The sequence below is a fragment of the Macaca fascicularis genome, chromosome 6 (assembly GCF_037993035.2).
Source record: "Macaca fascicularis isolate 582-1 chromosome 6, T2T-MFA8v1.1".
Lineage (NCBI taxonomy): Eukaryota > Metazoa > Chordata > Mammalia > Primates > Cercopithecidae > Macaca > Macaca fascicularis.
This window is the reverse complement of record NC_088380.1, coordinates 161,095,234-161,112,388: the sequence shown is the minus strand read 5'-3', so window position 1 is coordinate 161,112,388 and position 17,155 is coordinate 161,095,234. Positions and strand designations below refer to the sequence as shown.

Genomic DNA, 17,155 nt, shown 5'->3' with positions numbered 1-17,155 from the left:
GTGACCTAGGGTAAGTCACTTAACTTCTCTGGGTCTCAGTTTTCTCATCTGTAAAACGGTGTGCCAGACACTGCAATCCCAGCTGGACTTACTTGACATCTCCAATCCACTTCTCCCTTTCCTAACTCACCAAAGAGGCCACAAACCAAAACACTCACATTCCCTGCCTTCCTTACAGATAGGGGTGCCCAGATGTCAGGGATCTGGCTGTGAGTCTACAGGACACTTTCCTGAATTAGAAGGCAAAACCTTGACAGATGAAGGCTTTGTGCCCTTGGTTCTCCACGCTTTTTCCTGCCTGAAAGGCAGACTTGCCAGAGGTACCATTTTGTGACCATGAGGATGAGGAAGCAGAAACAAAGAAAGAGCCTGGCTCTTGGATGACAGCTCTGAGCAGCCAGTTGCACCAGTCCTGGAGCTCTTGTTACGCAATATTTAATAAATAGATAGAGACAGATAAGTGAATGAATCCTTACACTTGTTTGAGCTATTGTTTATCAAGTTTTCTGTTTTTTTTTTTTTTTTTTCCAGTTAATACATTTCTAAACAGATACACAGCAGTAAAAATAGCAGCCACTTCATGAGTTGTGAGGATTAAATGAGAAAATGCGTGCACAGTGCAAGGTCCAGGCATTCAGTCAATGATGGCCTATATGTTGACGCTGCTAAAGAAGGGAAAACCTGCCATCCCTTTGGTGAGTCGCCAGATGAAGCACAGCGGGTGGGAGGCTCGGTGGGACAGATCCTACCTCGATCACTGAAGTCGTCGACCAGCACAATCTCAGCGACCAGCTCTGGGGGTGAGCGGTTGAGCACACTGTGGACGGTGCGGAGGAGGGAGGACCAGCCTTCGTTGTGGAAGGGGATGATGATGCTTGTGTTGGGAAGTGTCTCCAGGTAGCGCTTGCTGTTGCAGCTAGAGGGAAACAGAAGGGGAGGCAGAGGACAGGGTCAGCTCTCCTCCTGCCAAGAGAACTCAGTCACAGGGTTTGGCTAACTGCAAATCCCACTTCCTCTCCAGTCATTAGGGAATGAGCGAAATCCAGGGAGACCTTGGTCACGCAGGAACTTCTACATGACATCCCAAAGTTGTACCTCTAATCTCTGCATATATACCACACAGGGATATGTATACAAGACCTCCCTGATTTTGAATAGTCATGATTTCACGTGGAGGACAGCCCTTCAGTAACACTCTGGCCTCTCTGTCCAGCTGTGATATTGTGATTTATAATAAGAACTACAGACTTTGGTCTTTGCCCTTGGTTCCTGGCACAGAGCTTCTAAAACTTGTCACTTCCTAAGCAACAGGGGTGCCAGGAAAATCTTATGTTCTAATATTTCATCTTTGACCCCAGTTCCTGACACAGCGCTCCTAAATCTCTTGGTGTTTTCTGGGTGACAGATGCATCTTTTGTTCTAATGAGGTGACTCTTGGTGGGCTCCAGGAGGCGGGGTGGTCACCAGAAAGAACATGCCATGACTAGAAGCTTAGAACTCTCAGCCCCACCCCACCGTCCTCCAGGAAGGGGACAGCAGCTGGAGACTGTGATGATAATTAATCATGTCCATGTGATGAGGCCTCCACAAGAACGTGGGAGGTCCTTCCCACAGACCCCGCCCTATGCAGCTCTTCATCTGGTTGTTCATTTGTATCCTTTCTAATATCCTTCATAATAAACTGGTGAAGGTGTCCTCCTGAGTTCTGTGAGCCACTCGGGCAGATAATCAAATCCAAGGAGGGGAACCACCAATTTACACCCAACTGGTCAGAATTACCCCAGGCCTGGATTTGCAAATGGCATCTGAAGGTGGAGGGTGAGGGATAATCTTGTGGGACCAAGCCCTTTACCTGCGGGATCTGACTCTAATTCCAGGCAGGTAGTGTCAGAATTGAATTGAATCACAGGACAGCAGGCTGGTGTTGGAGAATTGCTTGTTGGGGGAGCCCCTCTCCCTACCCCACACATTTGGTCACAGAAATATTCTGTGTTGCACGTATGAATAGAGAGGGAAAAACAGTGACTTTGTTTTTTCCTATTACACATTCCTCTCCAATAGAGGAGAAATGATTTATCCATGAGTTTGGAAGAATAAACTGGGCTTCAATGGCTCAGCCCCTCCTCTTTCTCTCCCTGGGCTCTAGTCTCCACCACGGTAAGCTTAGGGGTGGAAGGCCCTGCCCCTTGTGCATCTTTCATACCATTATAACACCCAGAAGAATTAACATTGTTCCTTAATATCATCAACTATCTAGTTGGTGTGCAAATTTCCCTGATCTTATGTCTTTCTATAGTTGGTTTAAAACAGGATCAAAACAAGGTCCACATACTGCATACAGCTCATGGGTCTCCTAAGTCTCTTTTACACATAAACTTATGCCCTCCTGTTTTTTTTTTTTCCCCCTTCGATTTATTTGTTGAAGAAACTGGGCCATTTATCCTATAGGAGTCTCCACAGTCTGCATTTTGCTGCTTGCATCTCTGTGGTATCCTTTAAACTGTTCCTCTGTCTGTCCCCCTTTAGTTCTTGTAAACTGCTAGTTAGATTTATAAGCTTGACCTAATTCAATAAGCTATTCTGACAGGCTCTTCAAAGATGGTGGTACAGGGATCCCTTAGGAGACACATTGTGTCCAGTTGTCTTTCCTTTTGTGATAATCAATGCCTAAATATTTTATTTCATCAGGAGTTTGAAAAATGATTATATTCTAATTCTATTACTCCATCTTCATTTACCAGCTGGAATTATTCTATAGAGAAAAATTTACTACATCAACTATTTGTTCACTCCAAAGTATAGGAAAGGCAGGATAAGTTCTTGATTCTTTACAAGTCTTTAGAATGAGTTGGTTACCTAGCATCCTCCAAAGAATGTCAATTATGTTAACTCACAAATGGACACATAATTAATGTGTTTCAATCCAATGTAGTTCTTATTTTATTTATTTATTTTTTTTTTTGAGACAGAGTCTCGCTCTGTCGCCCAGGCTGGAGTGCAGTGGCCGGATCTCAGCTCACTGCAAGCTCCGCCTTCCGGGTTTACGCCATTCTCCTGCCTCAGCCTCTCGAGTAGCTGGGACTACAGGCGCCCGCCACTCACCCAGCTAGTTTTTTGTATTTTTTAGCAGAGACGGGGTTTCACCGTGTTAGCCAGGATGGTCTCGATCTCCTGACCTCGTGATCCGCCCGTCTCGGCCTCCCAAAGTGCTGGGATTACAGGCTTGAGCCACCGTGCCCGGCCTGCAGTTCTTATTCTTACTGGTTCCCAAATAAACCCATCTTGAGCCAAAAGGAGTCTTCTCAGGTTGACTCCTGAGTCCTTTGGACAAGACCAGAGTACTGATAGCTTCCTTGTTTTATGATAAAAGATATGAAAAGATTCCCCAGACTTAACTTGCACATTTCCTGCCCTAACCTGGAATCAGCCATTCTGCCAAGGAACCTTTAATCCTTAATATCATCAATATCACCATTCGGATGCTGCAATATGAGCACTAAGGGTGTTCCTTACCACTAGGTTGGTTATAGTTTCTACGCCTTTCCAGTGGTCAGAACTACAAATATATTTTATTTTTTTGAGACAGGGTTTCAGTCTGTCACCCAGGCTGAAGTGCAGTGACACAATCTCGGCTCAATGCAACCTCCATCTCCCAGGCTCATGCCGTCCCACCTCAGCCTCCCAAGTAGCCGGGACTACGGGCGCACGCCACCCCGTGCCTGGCTAATTTTTGAATGTTTTTGTAGATACAAGGTTTCGCTAAGTTGCCCAGGCTGGTACAAATATATTTTAAACAATACATTATGAGTTTAAGCAGAAATTTTATATTTAACATATAGAATTACTGAGTTTTACTGAACTCTAATTTTATATTGTATCTCCTTTGTATTGAGATATAATTCGCACACCATAAAAGTTACTCTTTTTTAATTTAGTAGTTCTTAATATATTCACAGAGTTGTGCAACTATAACCACTGTCTAATTCCACAACATTTTCATCACTCCTAAAGAAACCCTGTGTACTAGTGGGCATTCCCCATCTTCCCCTCCTGCCAGCTAGCTGCTAGCAATCCCTAATCTGCCTTCTGTGTTCATGGATTTTCTTATCCTGGACATTTTATATAAATGGATTCATATTTGAGGCTTTTTGTGTCTGGCCACACTTAGTGTAATGTTTTCAAAGTTCATCCATGTTGTAGCATGCATCAATGTTTCATTTCTTTTTCATAGCTGAATAATAGCCCATTGTATGAATTCACCACATTTTATTTATCTATTCATCAATTAATGGATATTTGGGCTGTTTCCCCCTTTTGCCTATTATGAATAATACATGAATATGAACATTCATGTGCAAGTTTTTATGTAGACATGTTTTCAATTCTATGGGTACACAGCAAACAGCAGAACTGCTGGGTCAAAGGTAACTCCATTTTTAACTTTGTAAGGACCTGTCAAATGGTTTTCCAAAGTGATAACACCGTTTCACATTCCCACCAGCAATGTGAAATGAGATTTCCAATTTCTCCATATCCTCACCAATGCGTGCTATTGTCCACCTTTTTGATTATAGCCATCTTAGTGAGTGTGAAGTGGTATCTCCTTATCATTTAATGACTAATGACGTTGAGTATCTTTTCATATGTCTATTGGCCATTTGTACATCTTCTCTGGAAAAAATGGCTGGTAAATGTATATTTTACTTTCAATTTTTTTTGCAAGTGTGTAGAAATACAATTGATTTTTGTATATTAATTTTGCATCCTGCAGTCTTGCTGAGCACATTTATTAGTTCTAATAATTTTGTATAAATTCCTTAGAATTTCTTATGTACAAGACAACGCCACCTACAAATATAGGTAATTTTACTTATTCCTTTCCCATATAGATGCCTTTTTATTTCTTTTTCTTGTCTAATTGTCTTGGCTAGCGACTCCAGTACAATGCTAAACAGAAGGCAAGAGCAGACATCCTTATCTTGTTCCTGATCTTAGGAGGAAAAGCATTCTGTCTCTCACCAGTAAGCAAGATGTTAGTGTGGGTTTTTCACAGACGCACTTTATCAGCTTGGAGCAGTTCCCTTCTATTCCTAGTTTGCTGAGTGTTTTAATCCTGGAAAAAGAAGTGTTGGATTTCGTGAAATGCTTTTTTTTTTTTTTTGCATGTACTGAGATGATCATGTCAGTTTTGTCCTTTATTTTATTAATATGATGTATTTACATTGATTTTCATATATTGAACCAGTCTTCCATTCCTGCAACATCCTACTTGGTCATAGTGTATAACCTTTCTTATACGTTGCTGAATTTGGTTTGCTAGTATTTTGTTGAGAATTTCTGCATCAATACTCACAAGGGACACTGGTCTACAGTTTTCTTGTTATGTCTTTGTCTGATTTTATTGTGTCTCTTTTGCTAAAAGTATGAATTCTTAACATTAATATAGCTACTTATTTGCTTTTTTCTACAATATATAATAGTTTCAGAAAACAATACCAATATTATGGCTAAGAATATGATTACAGAAAAGTTATTTGTCTCCAGCATACATATATAACTAGGAATCTACAGTCAAATTTTTATGTATTTAAGCCATTTGAAACAACTCCTCTCTGCATGGTTAGGCCACCAACTCACACACATTGGGCTCATTTATTTCATTTAGCTCTTTATTTTTAGGGATTGCTTTCTGCATTTAGTTTAGACTTAATCTTGTTTTTATAATTATATTAAATATTTATATGGCTCCCAAGTCAAATTCAAAAACCAAGTAATGCAAAGATTTCTGGCTTTTATCTATATATCTTCCATCTTGATTTTTCCCTCCTTCTAAGACTCCATTTTATTTTATGGTTGATCCTTGCATTCTTTCTTTCTAAGCAAGTCTATTTGGTCACACCAAGACCATTTTACAGAAATAAAATTTATCAATTTGATTTCGATAAGCTCTATGATTTAGCTTTAGGTGAGAAGAGGAATAAGAGGAGGGCAGCAACTTACTGAATTCTAAAACAGTGATTTGGAAAGTGGTAGCATCACCGAGAGCTTCTTGTTAGAAATGCAGATTCTCTGGCCACCCCAGACCACTTGAATCAGAAAGTCTCAGGTTGGGGCCCAGCAATTTTTATTTTATCAGGCTCCCTGGGTGACTTTGATGCCCACTCAAACCTGAGAATCATTACCCCAAAATATTCACATCCATCACTGGTAGATATTGGGTTCCCTGGGAACAGATCTTGAGGTGAAAATTGTTTTTTGATGCCTTCTTGGGGAGCACTCTGGGGAGATTCACCTGTAAGGAGGTGAGACAGGCAGAGGAGTGAGGAAGAGGCTGCCCCCATGTGGCTGCATTTGAGCCCCTGGCCCATTTTTACCAGGAACTCTGTAGCTGAGAAGACCTTTCTAAGTGGTCCTACAGTGAGACAAGGGGCCTGGCCTTTATATCCAAGCATCAATTAGTCATTGGGAGGCGGCATAACCTTGAGCAAGGCTGTCTAGGGCAATTCCCGGTGGGAAGCACAGCTGTGAGCTGCCCACTGTCCCTCCTGCCAGCAGCTGGGGACACTGCATCTGCACAGAGCGCGCCTCATCACTCAACACTGACGGAACCTCACATGGAAGGCATGAGTACCTTCCCCGGGTTACACGCAAAGAGCCTGAAGCACAGACACGGTGTAGAAATGTATGTAGCCACAAAATTAGCAACAGTAGACTCTGAACCTGGTACTCACCCCAGAGCCTGCCCTCTCAACCATGAGGCTGACATCCACAGGCCACTTTCACATCCAAATTTTCACCAGAGCCCCAGGGAGCAGGCAAGGCGGGGCTTCCATCCCCATTTCACAGAAGGTGCTGAGGCTCAAGGCAGAGGAGGCGGCCAGGGAAGGTGGAATTCTCAGTGCTGCGGCACTCCACAGTGTAACACAGCCCTACCCCCGTAATGGGGCTTGAAGCACTGAACATCATAGGGGGTGGTAGCAGCTCTGCCTGCCATACCTGGTTTCAGTACCTGACAGGATCTCAGGTAATGCTCAAGACAAGCCTGTGAGGAGGAAGGAACGCTGTGGGAGGCTCAACGAGGCGAAGGAACCTGCTGAGGCGGAGAAGCACCAAAAAAATGGGGCTTCCTCTTGGTTCTTCGAATGTGAGCAGGGGTTCCCTTGACCTCCCTGTCCACACCTGCCCTCCTACGTACATCACCTGACTGCCCGGCTGGCTGCTCCTCATACCTCCACATCCTAGCTTGAAGGTTGCCTCCTCACATTAGTCTTTCCTGGCCCCTGCTTCCCCAGCTGTAGGTAGTTCCCTCCTGATATTCCGTCCCAGGCATCAGCCAAAACTATGGTCCGAAGGCCAAATCCGGCAGCCTGTTTTTGTGTGACCCTCAAGCTAAAATGACTTTTACATTTTCTTTTTGAGATGGGGTCTTACTCTGTTGTCCAGGCTGGAGTATGGTGGTGCAATCATAGCTCACTGCAGTTTCAAACTCCTGGGTTCAAATGATCCTCCCACCTCAGTCTCCTGAGTAGCTGGGACTACAGGTGGGTGCCACCATGCCAGGCTAACTTTTAGATTTTTAACAAAACAAAACAACATACAAATCAAAGTAAACTATGCAATAGAGACCCCATGTGGCCCGCAAAGCCTGTAACATTTACTATCTGGCCCCTTACAGAAAAAGTTTGCTGAGCCCCATTTAATCTCCTAGCACCCTATGCTTCTCTTCATTGCACTTTATATATTTTATCTGGGAGTTTACTTGTCTGTCTTTTTCCCTAGAATATAAGCTCCATGATGAGGGACATTTTTATGCTTAGCCTAGCACAGTATCAGGCACACAGTCTGTGATCAATAAATATTTGCTGAATGAATGATACCAGAGTTCAACTTCAGTCTTTTTATACCATATCCCAAGTTCTTTTGTCTGCGTGTCTCTTGATTTGTAGCTGTAGGGCAGTGTGATTCCCTTGCAGGAAATGCTCTTGCCCTTGCCTGCAGGGAGGCCAGGGTCCAGGCAGGAGGGGGAGTCTCAGGAATTGTGCCAACATGGTGAGCTCTGGCTGAGGACATCAGCTCCTTTGGGAGGATAGGGAATTTTCCCAGGGCCCAGAAGAGGGAACTTGAGGACCATGCAGGCTCAGAAAGAACAATTGCCCACCTGTGTCTCCAGCCAGAAACCAGGTGTGGTAAGCAGAGTAGCAGGCCCCAAGGATGGCCATACCCTAATCCCTGGAACCTGTGAACATGTGTACCTTATGTAGCAAAAGGGGCCTTGCAGACATGATTGAGGTTAAGGACCTGGAGATGATTGAGGTTAAGGAGCCAGGATTATCTACATGGTCCCAATGTAATCACAAGGGGTCTTTGAAAGCAGAGAACCTTTCTGTCTGCATTAAAAGATGAGACAGAAGAAGTAGAGATTTGAGCTACAAGAGGGACTCCACCCATGGTTGCTGGCTCTGAAGATGGAGGAAAGGGGTCGTGAGCCCAGGAAGGTGGGCAGCTCTTAGCAGCTGGGAACAGTCCTCAGCTGACAGACAGCCAGGGAACAGGAGCCTCAGTCCCCAACCCAGACAAGCAAGGTTCCCCTAGAGCCTCCAGAAAGGAAGGTAACCCTGCCACTGACACCTTGATTTTAGCCTGGTGAGACCCACGCACGTTGTATTTCTGACCTACAGAACTGTAAGAATACCTCTATGTTGTTTAAAATGGTAAGAATACATTATGCGTTGTGTTGTTTAAGCTTCCAGATCCATGGTAATTTGCTATGGCAGCTATAGAAAACAAATGCACGCGGAGTTGTCCTTGATACCCTTTTGCCCAGGGTGTAAACATTATTTGCAAACATTTAAAAAGTGGAAGATTCTACACAAAACCCCTCATTTCTGGTTTTTCTTAAACTTGGGCAACACTGACCCCCGAGTCTCATGCAACAGCAATGGGCTGGAGGTGACAGCGGGTGCCCCTCTCTAAGGGGCAGGTGCTCTCCAGACACTTCAGCTCTCTCCACAGCCTCACACCAGGGCAGCTTCAGCTGTTTCATTCCCTCATGTTAGCTCCCAGATCCCTGGTGATGCTGGAATCTGAGAGCCTGGAAGTAAAAAGCCTCAAGGGGAGGGGCTCCAGAGACTGGTAACAAGTTCTGGGGGTGGCCAGGTGCAGTGGCTCACACTTGTAATCACAGCACTTGGGAGGCTGAGGCAGGAGGATCACTTGAGCTCGTGAGTTCAAGACAGCCTAAGCAATATAGTGAGACCTCATCTACAAAAATAAAAAATAAAACATAAAAAATAAAACAACAATTAGTGGGTGTAGTGGTGGGCACCTGTAGTTGTAGCTACTTGGGAGGCTGAGGTGGGAGGATCATTTGAGCCTGGGAGGCAGAGGAGGTTGCAGTGAGCCAAGATCGTGTCACTGCACTCTGTCTGGGTGACAGAGCAAGACCCTGTCTCAAGGAGAAAAAAAAAAAAAAAGTTTTGAGGAGAAACTTGTGACATCTCAGGGCAATGCATGTAACAAAATCTCTTTGTATGCCACTGCAATCTACTGTTCAACTGTCAAAATGGGCAGGAGTCACTTTGCAACTTACTTTGAAATGCATCAAAACATATAGTGGATTGAGGAGTGGAGAGAGGGTTAGATGGATAGAGATGTGATCCAGTAAGTAAACCAATGCTAATTATGGACATGATGGGAACATGGGTGTTCACTGTATAATTCTTTCAACTTTTCTGCATGTCTGATGATTTCAGAAAGAAATGCTGGGGGAAAAAAAAAACAGGTCAGAGTCCAGGACTTCTTAGTTTCAAAATTATACCTCTGCTAGAGGCACAAAGGGAAACTGTGGGAGGGCAGATAAGCCTTTGCCCTGACTTCACCATTACATCTGGCAGAGAGCTCATTCCATCGTGTGAACAAGACTCCTCTGATTCCAGTAGTCCAGTTCTGATGGAAAAGTCAGCCTCTCTCCCTTTGGGACCTTCCAGACATCCTTCATATCCTCTCTTGCTCTACCGTCTTGCTGGCCTCTTTTTATTCAGTCCCCACACAGCCTTCCTCTGCCCCTTCCTCTCCTCTCTAATCCTTTTGATCATTTCAGCCAGCATTCTCTGGGAATCTGCTCCAACTTCATTATGTTGGCCTTCACAAACAAATGAAAGCACCCCTTCTTAAAAATCCCCTTTCCTTAACTCGGCTGAATCCTTTGCGGCCAAGAAAGACTGGTGATATCTGGTTTTCTACAAAAGTTCCTGTCTTAACATCTAATTTCACAGGAGGCTTGCTTGATTGAAGCAGGGTTGGGGGTGGGGTGGGGTGTTAGCTGTAATAAATTGCCTGGGGTCCATGGGTGAAATACAATATAGCTATTACACATTAGAAAGCCCTCACTCACTCCAGGCCCAGAGCCGGGCCCCACAGCCTGCAGTTAGACACACAAACACCATCATGCATTAAGGGAAGTAGACAAAGCCACAATAGACTAAATTCACTTCTAATTTAATTCAATCATGGAATTAAAGATTATTCAGAACTCAAATAAAAGGCTCAGCTTGGATCACAGCCCTGAACGTGTGCCTGTCTTTACAATTTTTTTTTGATCTCTCTTTCTCTCCCTCCTCTATCCATCCAGTCATTTCCTAAATAAACACAAAACTTAAATTCGACGTTTGCCATGAGCACTAGTCATTAGTTTGGTCCCAGCTTCGTAGAGGTTCTTTGTTTAAACAAAAAAATTATGTGACCTGCTCAAATTAATCTCTCCAGGATCCAGCAGGGTACCTGGCTCTATAGACCTGCCCACAAGCCACCTTCCAGTCCAGAGCCCAAGCAAAGCCCCTTTTCTCTGCCTCTTATTAGGCCACAGATCACAGCAGACAAAGGGGATCTGGGGACTGCACATAAGAAAATAGAAAGCCACTACTCATACCAGTGACACTCCCATCTTAGCAGCTCCACTTAAGACCTGTCTACATGTTGTGTTTTAGGATCTCAACACTGGATGGTGGAGTGTGCCCTCTTCCTTTGTGTATGATAAATAAGAAGCATCCTTTTGTCCACATGTCCTCAGAAAGCAGCCACAGGAAAAGGGGCCTACGGCAATGCTCCCATTGCAAAGAGGCTGGGCATGGCTACCACCGTGGGCCAAGCAAGATAACCTCTGCTTCCTCATGACTTATGCCTGACAGTTTAGAGAGCACGTTTCCTTCTCTCTCCTCTAATCTGTACTATACTCAAATAAGGTAGATGAAGCAGGGTGTGTTAACCCCATTTTCCAGATGAGGAAAATGGAGCTCAGAGGGGTAAATGACTTGGATTCGGGCCTCAAATTCAGGTAGTATTTATTTAAAATAACATATTTTTTAAAATTTCAAAAGTGGTCATTGCTAAGCACAAGAGTCTGGAAGACATAGCGAGGCTCAAAGGAAAACTGACAACAGCAAACATACTGTTCTGCCGCTAACATGTGGGGCTGGCCTCTGCTAAACATTCGGGATGTGTCCTCTCTGTGTTCTCCTCTGCACACGTGCATTTGTCTTTACAACATGGCATACAGCACACGGACTCTTCCGTGTCCTCCCTCTGCTTCCCCCACCCCAGATGGCATTCAGGTCTTTGTGGGCTTCTAGATGCAGCGTGATCTCCTGAGATGCTTGGAAGAGTCTCTCTGGGGTCAGGACCGAGCAGAGTGATGGCCCAGCAGAGGGTCAAAGCAATGGCACTCTGAAACTTCCAGCACACAGCCTCAATGTTGAGGCCCTCTTGAATCAATACTTCGGACCCCAAAAGGTACTGTGAAAGAAGAGACTTCTGTGGAGTTTAGAATCTTACAACTGAGAGTTGGTGGAAACATTTTCTCTGTTGCAAAAGCACTTTCACTGTCCTTTGGTTTATGGTCTGATTAGGTTCCGAGCCTGCCTGTGCAAAGCTTAGTGAGAGGTGTACAGCACAGGGACAAAGAGACACAACTGGGATGTTCATTGACACACGCTGAAATAGTGAAAAGAGCAGAAACAGTGAATGTCCACCGGGGAAGATGAAATAAAAGATGAAAAATTCAAACAATGGGATACTGATAAGCAGTTAAAAAATAAGGCAGAAAGCGACAATGACGATAATAGAAAACATCTGTTGAGGATTTCCAATATGCCAGACAGTGCTGTAGGCACTAAATATGCATTAAGTCATTTAATTGTCAAAATAATCTTATAATGTAGGGAATATAATTCTCATCACAAAGAAGAAGAAACAAGCTACAGAGAAGAAACTTGCCTATAGTCAAATAGCTGGCAAAGAATGAAGCCCAGATTTAAACCCATCTGTCTTTTATATATATTAGTATTTTATAGGGATAATTTATCAATCCTATTAATTGTATCAGCACAAAAGAATGACTAGGTAAAAAACAAATACTGAGGAAACTAAGTAGGTGTTTGAAATTGTGGCTTCTAGCCTTTGCTCCGCCATGCAAGAATCCAAGTCAACAATCCATGCAACTGAGGTCCCAGCTGGACCTCAGTTTCCCTTTATGTCAATGAGGGAATGGGCAAGTCTGCATGTCTTCCCTTTCTCTTGGTAGCAGCAACCTGATTTTCCTTGGGGAATCTCCTACACCTCACCTGTAGAGGGCTGGGGTGGAGCTGACTCCTTCCTTGCCTTGAGGGTGGGCAAAGGAGCCTGGCTTAGCCAGTCACAGCATCTCACCTCTCCAGCCCTGTTATAAGTAGGTTGAGGACAGGCACGCCTGCAAATCAGAGAAAGTCTTTGCTGAAACAACTGGGAAAGACACAAGCTCTTTTCTGTTGAGATTGAACATGGGAGAATATATATCTGGTCTTCCTGGGGCAACCATGTGGACTGTTCCTTGCCTCAGAATGAAGTTAACAGAGTAGAAAACAGAGCCAAGAGTTGGAGAGAGAGATTCCTATTGGCATCAGTTGGGGGGACCTGGATCCAGCTATGGCTGAAGCCAAGGTCTATTCCTGGCCTTTTCAGTTATATAAACCAATACATTTTCTTTTCTTAAGTCAGTTTGAGTTAGGTTTTTTTTGTCACTTGCAACTAGAAGAATCTTTGCTGATATAACTAGATAATCTCTAGGTATATTCAGTCAAATGAATCTGTTTTGGACCCAGTGATGGCTTCTGAAGGACAAAGAGGCACAACTGTTGCCCAGACTTGACCTCTGATCTGAAGTGGGCAGGTTCTCTCTGCTGTAGAAGAACTTTGCTTGTTCACTGACCAAGAGAAAGGGACCTGGGCAGAGGGCCATGATGGGACTGGGAGGAAAGGAGATAACTCAGCTTGCTTGTGACCAAACAGCTCCTAATTTCACATTCCCTAAAGGATTCTGAGCTCTTGGGACACAAAGACATATATAATATACTAAGATGTACCATCAGGGCTTAATGCTGGAGCGCTAGAAAACAAAAGTCAAAATACAAGAGAAGCATTTCAAAAATCTTCTCTCTAACTCTGAAATATAACAATCCAATCGTTTAAAAGGGAACTATAACAAACATTCAGTTCCCTAGCATGGGACACGATCCACAGACCAAACTGAAATGTAAGTCAATTGAACAAACCCAATATTATATGTGCCTAAGGGAGCAAGAATGCTCCGGACCTGGGTTCAAATCCTGACTCTGCTCCTTTGCAACTGTGAGACCGCGGCAAGTTCCTCTCCCATGCTGAGCCTCAGTTTCCTTATCTATGGAATAGGGATGGTAACACCATGAGAATGTCATGAGAACCAAATGAGAGAGTACATTTAAAACAGCCATGTGGAGGGATAAGTAGCTGGCTGTTCTTGGAGATGGGTAAACGTGGAGGACGACTCACAGCAAAGATTTCACAGCTCCTGATTTCAGTTCTCTCAGAATCAGGGCTGACCATCCCAGGAAGGGCATGGGGCTTCAGTAAGGCTTCACTGAAGAGTTCTGCTCTAGTAGGCAAGAACCCCACTTTTGGTACCTCAGGCTTTGGCTGGCTCATGACTCAAAACATTCTCATTTGCTCACTCCCTTGCATCATTCATATATTCAAGAAATGTAATATACTGAGCACTTACCATGTGACAGGCACAACGCTAAGCCCTGGAATTAAAATGGCAGGAAACAAGCTGTCGTTCCTGTCCCGTGGGATACAGAGTCTAATCAGGGTTGTGGACGACAGGCAAATAACATAAACAGTAATACATTATCATAATTTTTTTCTGCCTTCCTGTGTATGGCTGTGAGGTGACGGCAAAATGAAAACAGCCTAGAAAGGCACAGACTGAAGTGTTACTAGTGGCACAGCCTCATGCCCAGGCCTGTGCCTTGCCATCGACAAGCACGCCATGAGTAGTTGCTGAGTTGAACTGGAGTTGGAAGTTGCCTCGTCCAACCTGTCTGTTTTCCAAGTAAGGTAGTGAGGCTTAGAGGAGCTGCTTGGTGATCCCAGACAACGTGGCCAGCTGGGAGGTGGACCTGGCTCCTCAGTTTAGTCCCAACACAAAGAGAAAATCTTTTGGAGACCTTGGATGTAAATAACAAATCTAAATCGGACACAGTTTCAAGGTGCCAGTGTTTGCTGTCATGTTCCAAGTGGTGCCTGTTGACTTGGCAAGTCCATGGGGGGCTGACTACGCAGCCTAGAGAAGTGGGATCTTCAAGAAGATTCAATGAACTTCAGCAACTAAAAACTCCACTAATAAAAATGTGGATGCCCTAAATATGCTTGCTGAGGTCCATTCAATGTTCATTCTCTTTTCTCAGAAGTAGTTTGGTATGGACTTGGAGCCAAAAAGACCAAAGAGTATTAGCTATATAGCCTTTGGCAAGTTATCAAACACCTGCTTAGTTTCTTCCTTTATAAAATGGACTTGTAGGTTGAGCTGAGAAGTGAATAAGAAAGGAACATGTTGGTGCTCTGTAAACAGGAGGGTCATCAGGTACCATCTTGGTCCAACAAGGAACTTACATGGTGATCAGGTCAGTCACGGGGCCTACCTTGTCCATGCCTTCCCTTCTGACAGAAATGACCAAGCCCACAGCCCTGGCTGAAGAAGGAGTCCTGGGTGGGCTCTATGACTGCTCCTTACCTGGCCACAGTTGCTTAGGGCATTAGCAGAGCTCTGACTCAGGGTCACCAATCCATTGACTTGCCAGGGGTCAATGGCCTTGCAAGAAATCTGTGCCAAAATGAGGCTCACCAGACCAACCAAATTCTCTCTTTTGAGGATATACCTTGATGTGTGGAAAGAATGTCACAGAGCTAATGAGAGGAGCAGACAGAGCTACACAGAGGAGAGCTAAGGCCTCTTAATGGTGGAATCTAGAAATTCCTGGTGCTGAGGAGATCGTAAGAGAACCTGGAGGCCAGCCTTGGAAAAATTTCCCCTTTCAGGCACTGAGAGGCCTGTCTGTGCCATGGCTCCACCTCCTTCCCCTGGGGGGCCTTTCTCACATTCCACCTAGACAACATTCCCATTTCCCTCTACTGTCCGTAATTCTTTGCGTGGGATACTCCAATAGCTGAAGTAATCTTGAAGCCAAGGAATTCTGTCCTATCTCTAAATCTGTTCCCTGGATTAAAAAACCAAGAGTAGGCCGGGCGCGGTGGCTTACGCCTATAATGCCAGCACTTTGGGAGGCTGAGGAGGGCAGATCACGAGGTCAGGAGATCCAGACCATCCTGGTTAACACAGTGAAACCCCGTCTCTACTAAAAATACAAAAAATTAGCCGAGCGTGGTGGTGCGCGCCTGTAGTCCCAGCTACTCGGGAGGCTGAGGCAGGAGAATGGCGTGAACCCGGGAGGCGGAGCTTGCAGTGAGCCCAGATCGCGCCACTGCACTCCAGCCTGGGCAACAAAGCGAGACTCCATCTCAAAAAAAAAAAAAAAAAACAAGAGTAAGCATCCAAAAGTGTACTAGAGCTGGGTCAATTATTTTTATTTTTTATTTTTTATTGTGAAAATAATTGGATTCTTTTAGAATTCAGATTTCTAAACTTCAGAAGTACCACTAATATGGAAATCTGGACTTCCAGGTCATAGACACTGAGACTGCTAGGACACACTGTTGTTGTTCCACATGATTTGCAATGCCCTATCAACACGGAACTAACTGGGCCATCATGACATTAAGAGCAATTACTTGTAGTTCACAGCACTTCACCATCACTACGCTCTGCACATTGTGGCAAATTACTCTTCGGCAATTTTAGGGATTAGTTTTTGGGTTGTTTTTTTTTTTTTAAGGAAATTATCATTTTAAAAATTGTCAAGTGACTCTTGTTTGAAAGCTTTTAGTGCTTGGACTTCTAGATAAACAATCATCTTCTGGAAACGGGCACCACTTTAGCACTTTCTCATGGTAACCAAATCCAACATACTCTCCTTTGACAAGCAGATGACAATTTTGGATTTTCCCCTAATGAGATGGAGCTGGTTGGGAGCTGGTTTGTATGTTGTGGGAGGCAGGGAGGCAGGTAGGCAGACGCCAGCATCTGTTTGGGTTGAGGACAAAGGCAGAAGGCCAATTACCACTCCCAGGCCACATACACAGCTTTAACCTAAAAGGCCAATCAGAAGCAATGAATATTAAGTATGGAAAGCCTGACTCTCATCTCATTTGCGTTCCTTGGTATAAAGATGAGGAAAATGAGGCCTAGAATGAGGAGGGACCTTCCCAGAGTCACAGAGGGAGATAGCTTATCCATATCTCAAACAGTGGCCCTTGGTCCAAGGGTAAGAATCCTAGGAAGGGCACTTCCTTGGGATGCAACTACAGGTGTGGTGAGGGAAGCAGATAGGCTGAAGAGACACTCGGATCTGGGTTCAAATCCCATGTCTGTCACTTAGCAGCTGGGTCACCTTGGGAAAGTCATAACCTCCCTGAGACTTACTTTCCTCTTGGGTAAAATGCATCCTTCCTATTAAGGCTGTCACAAGGAATAAAAGAGGTGCCATATGTGAATGCACCTGGTATAGCATCTGGTATGTAAATTTAGTTTCCACTTTACAGAGGCCACAGCATAGGTCATTTTCCAGCAAATGGTATAAGTTCAAAATTCTAGAATTTTCTCCTCTCTATTCTGCAAAAGACAATCCCCTTAAAATATAACGTTCTCAGAAAGACTACGACCAATGGTCTTGGAACCACCAAGAAACTA

At 44.2% G+C, this 17,155-nt stretch overlaps 1 protein-coding gene across 3 annotated transcripts in view; it reads right to left on the bottom strand.

The window, feature by feature from the left end:
• The window catches only part of GALNT10 (polypeptide N-acetylgalactosaminyltransferase 10), a 239,078-nt gene that overhangs the window by 98,620 nt on the left and 123,303 nt on the right, over window positions 1-17,155 (bottom strand). For all 3 annotated transcript variants that reach the window (XM_005558350.4, XM_073994637.1, XM_073994638.1), the window contains exon 4: window positions 750-916. In XM_005558350.4, the coding sequence (XP_005558407.3) occupies window positions 750-916 (167 nt within the window). The remainder of the gene's footprint in view (window positions 1-749; window positions 917-17,155) is intronic.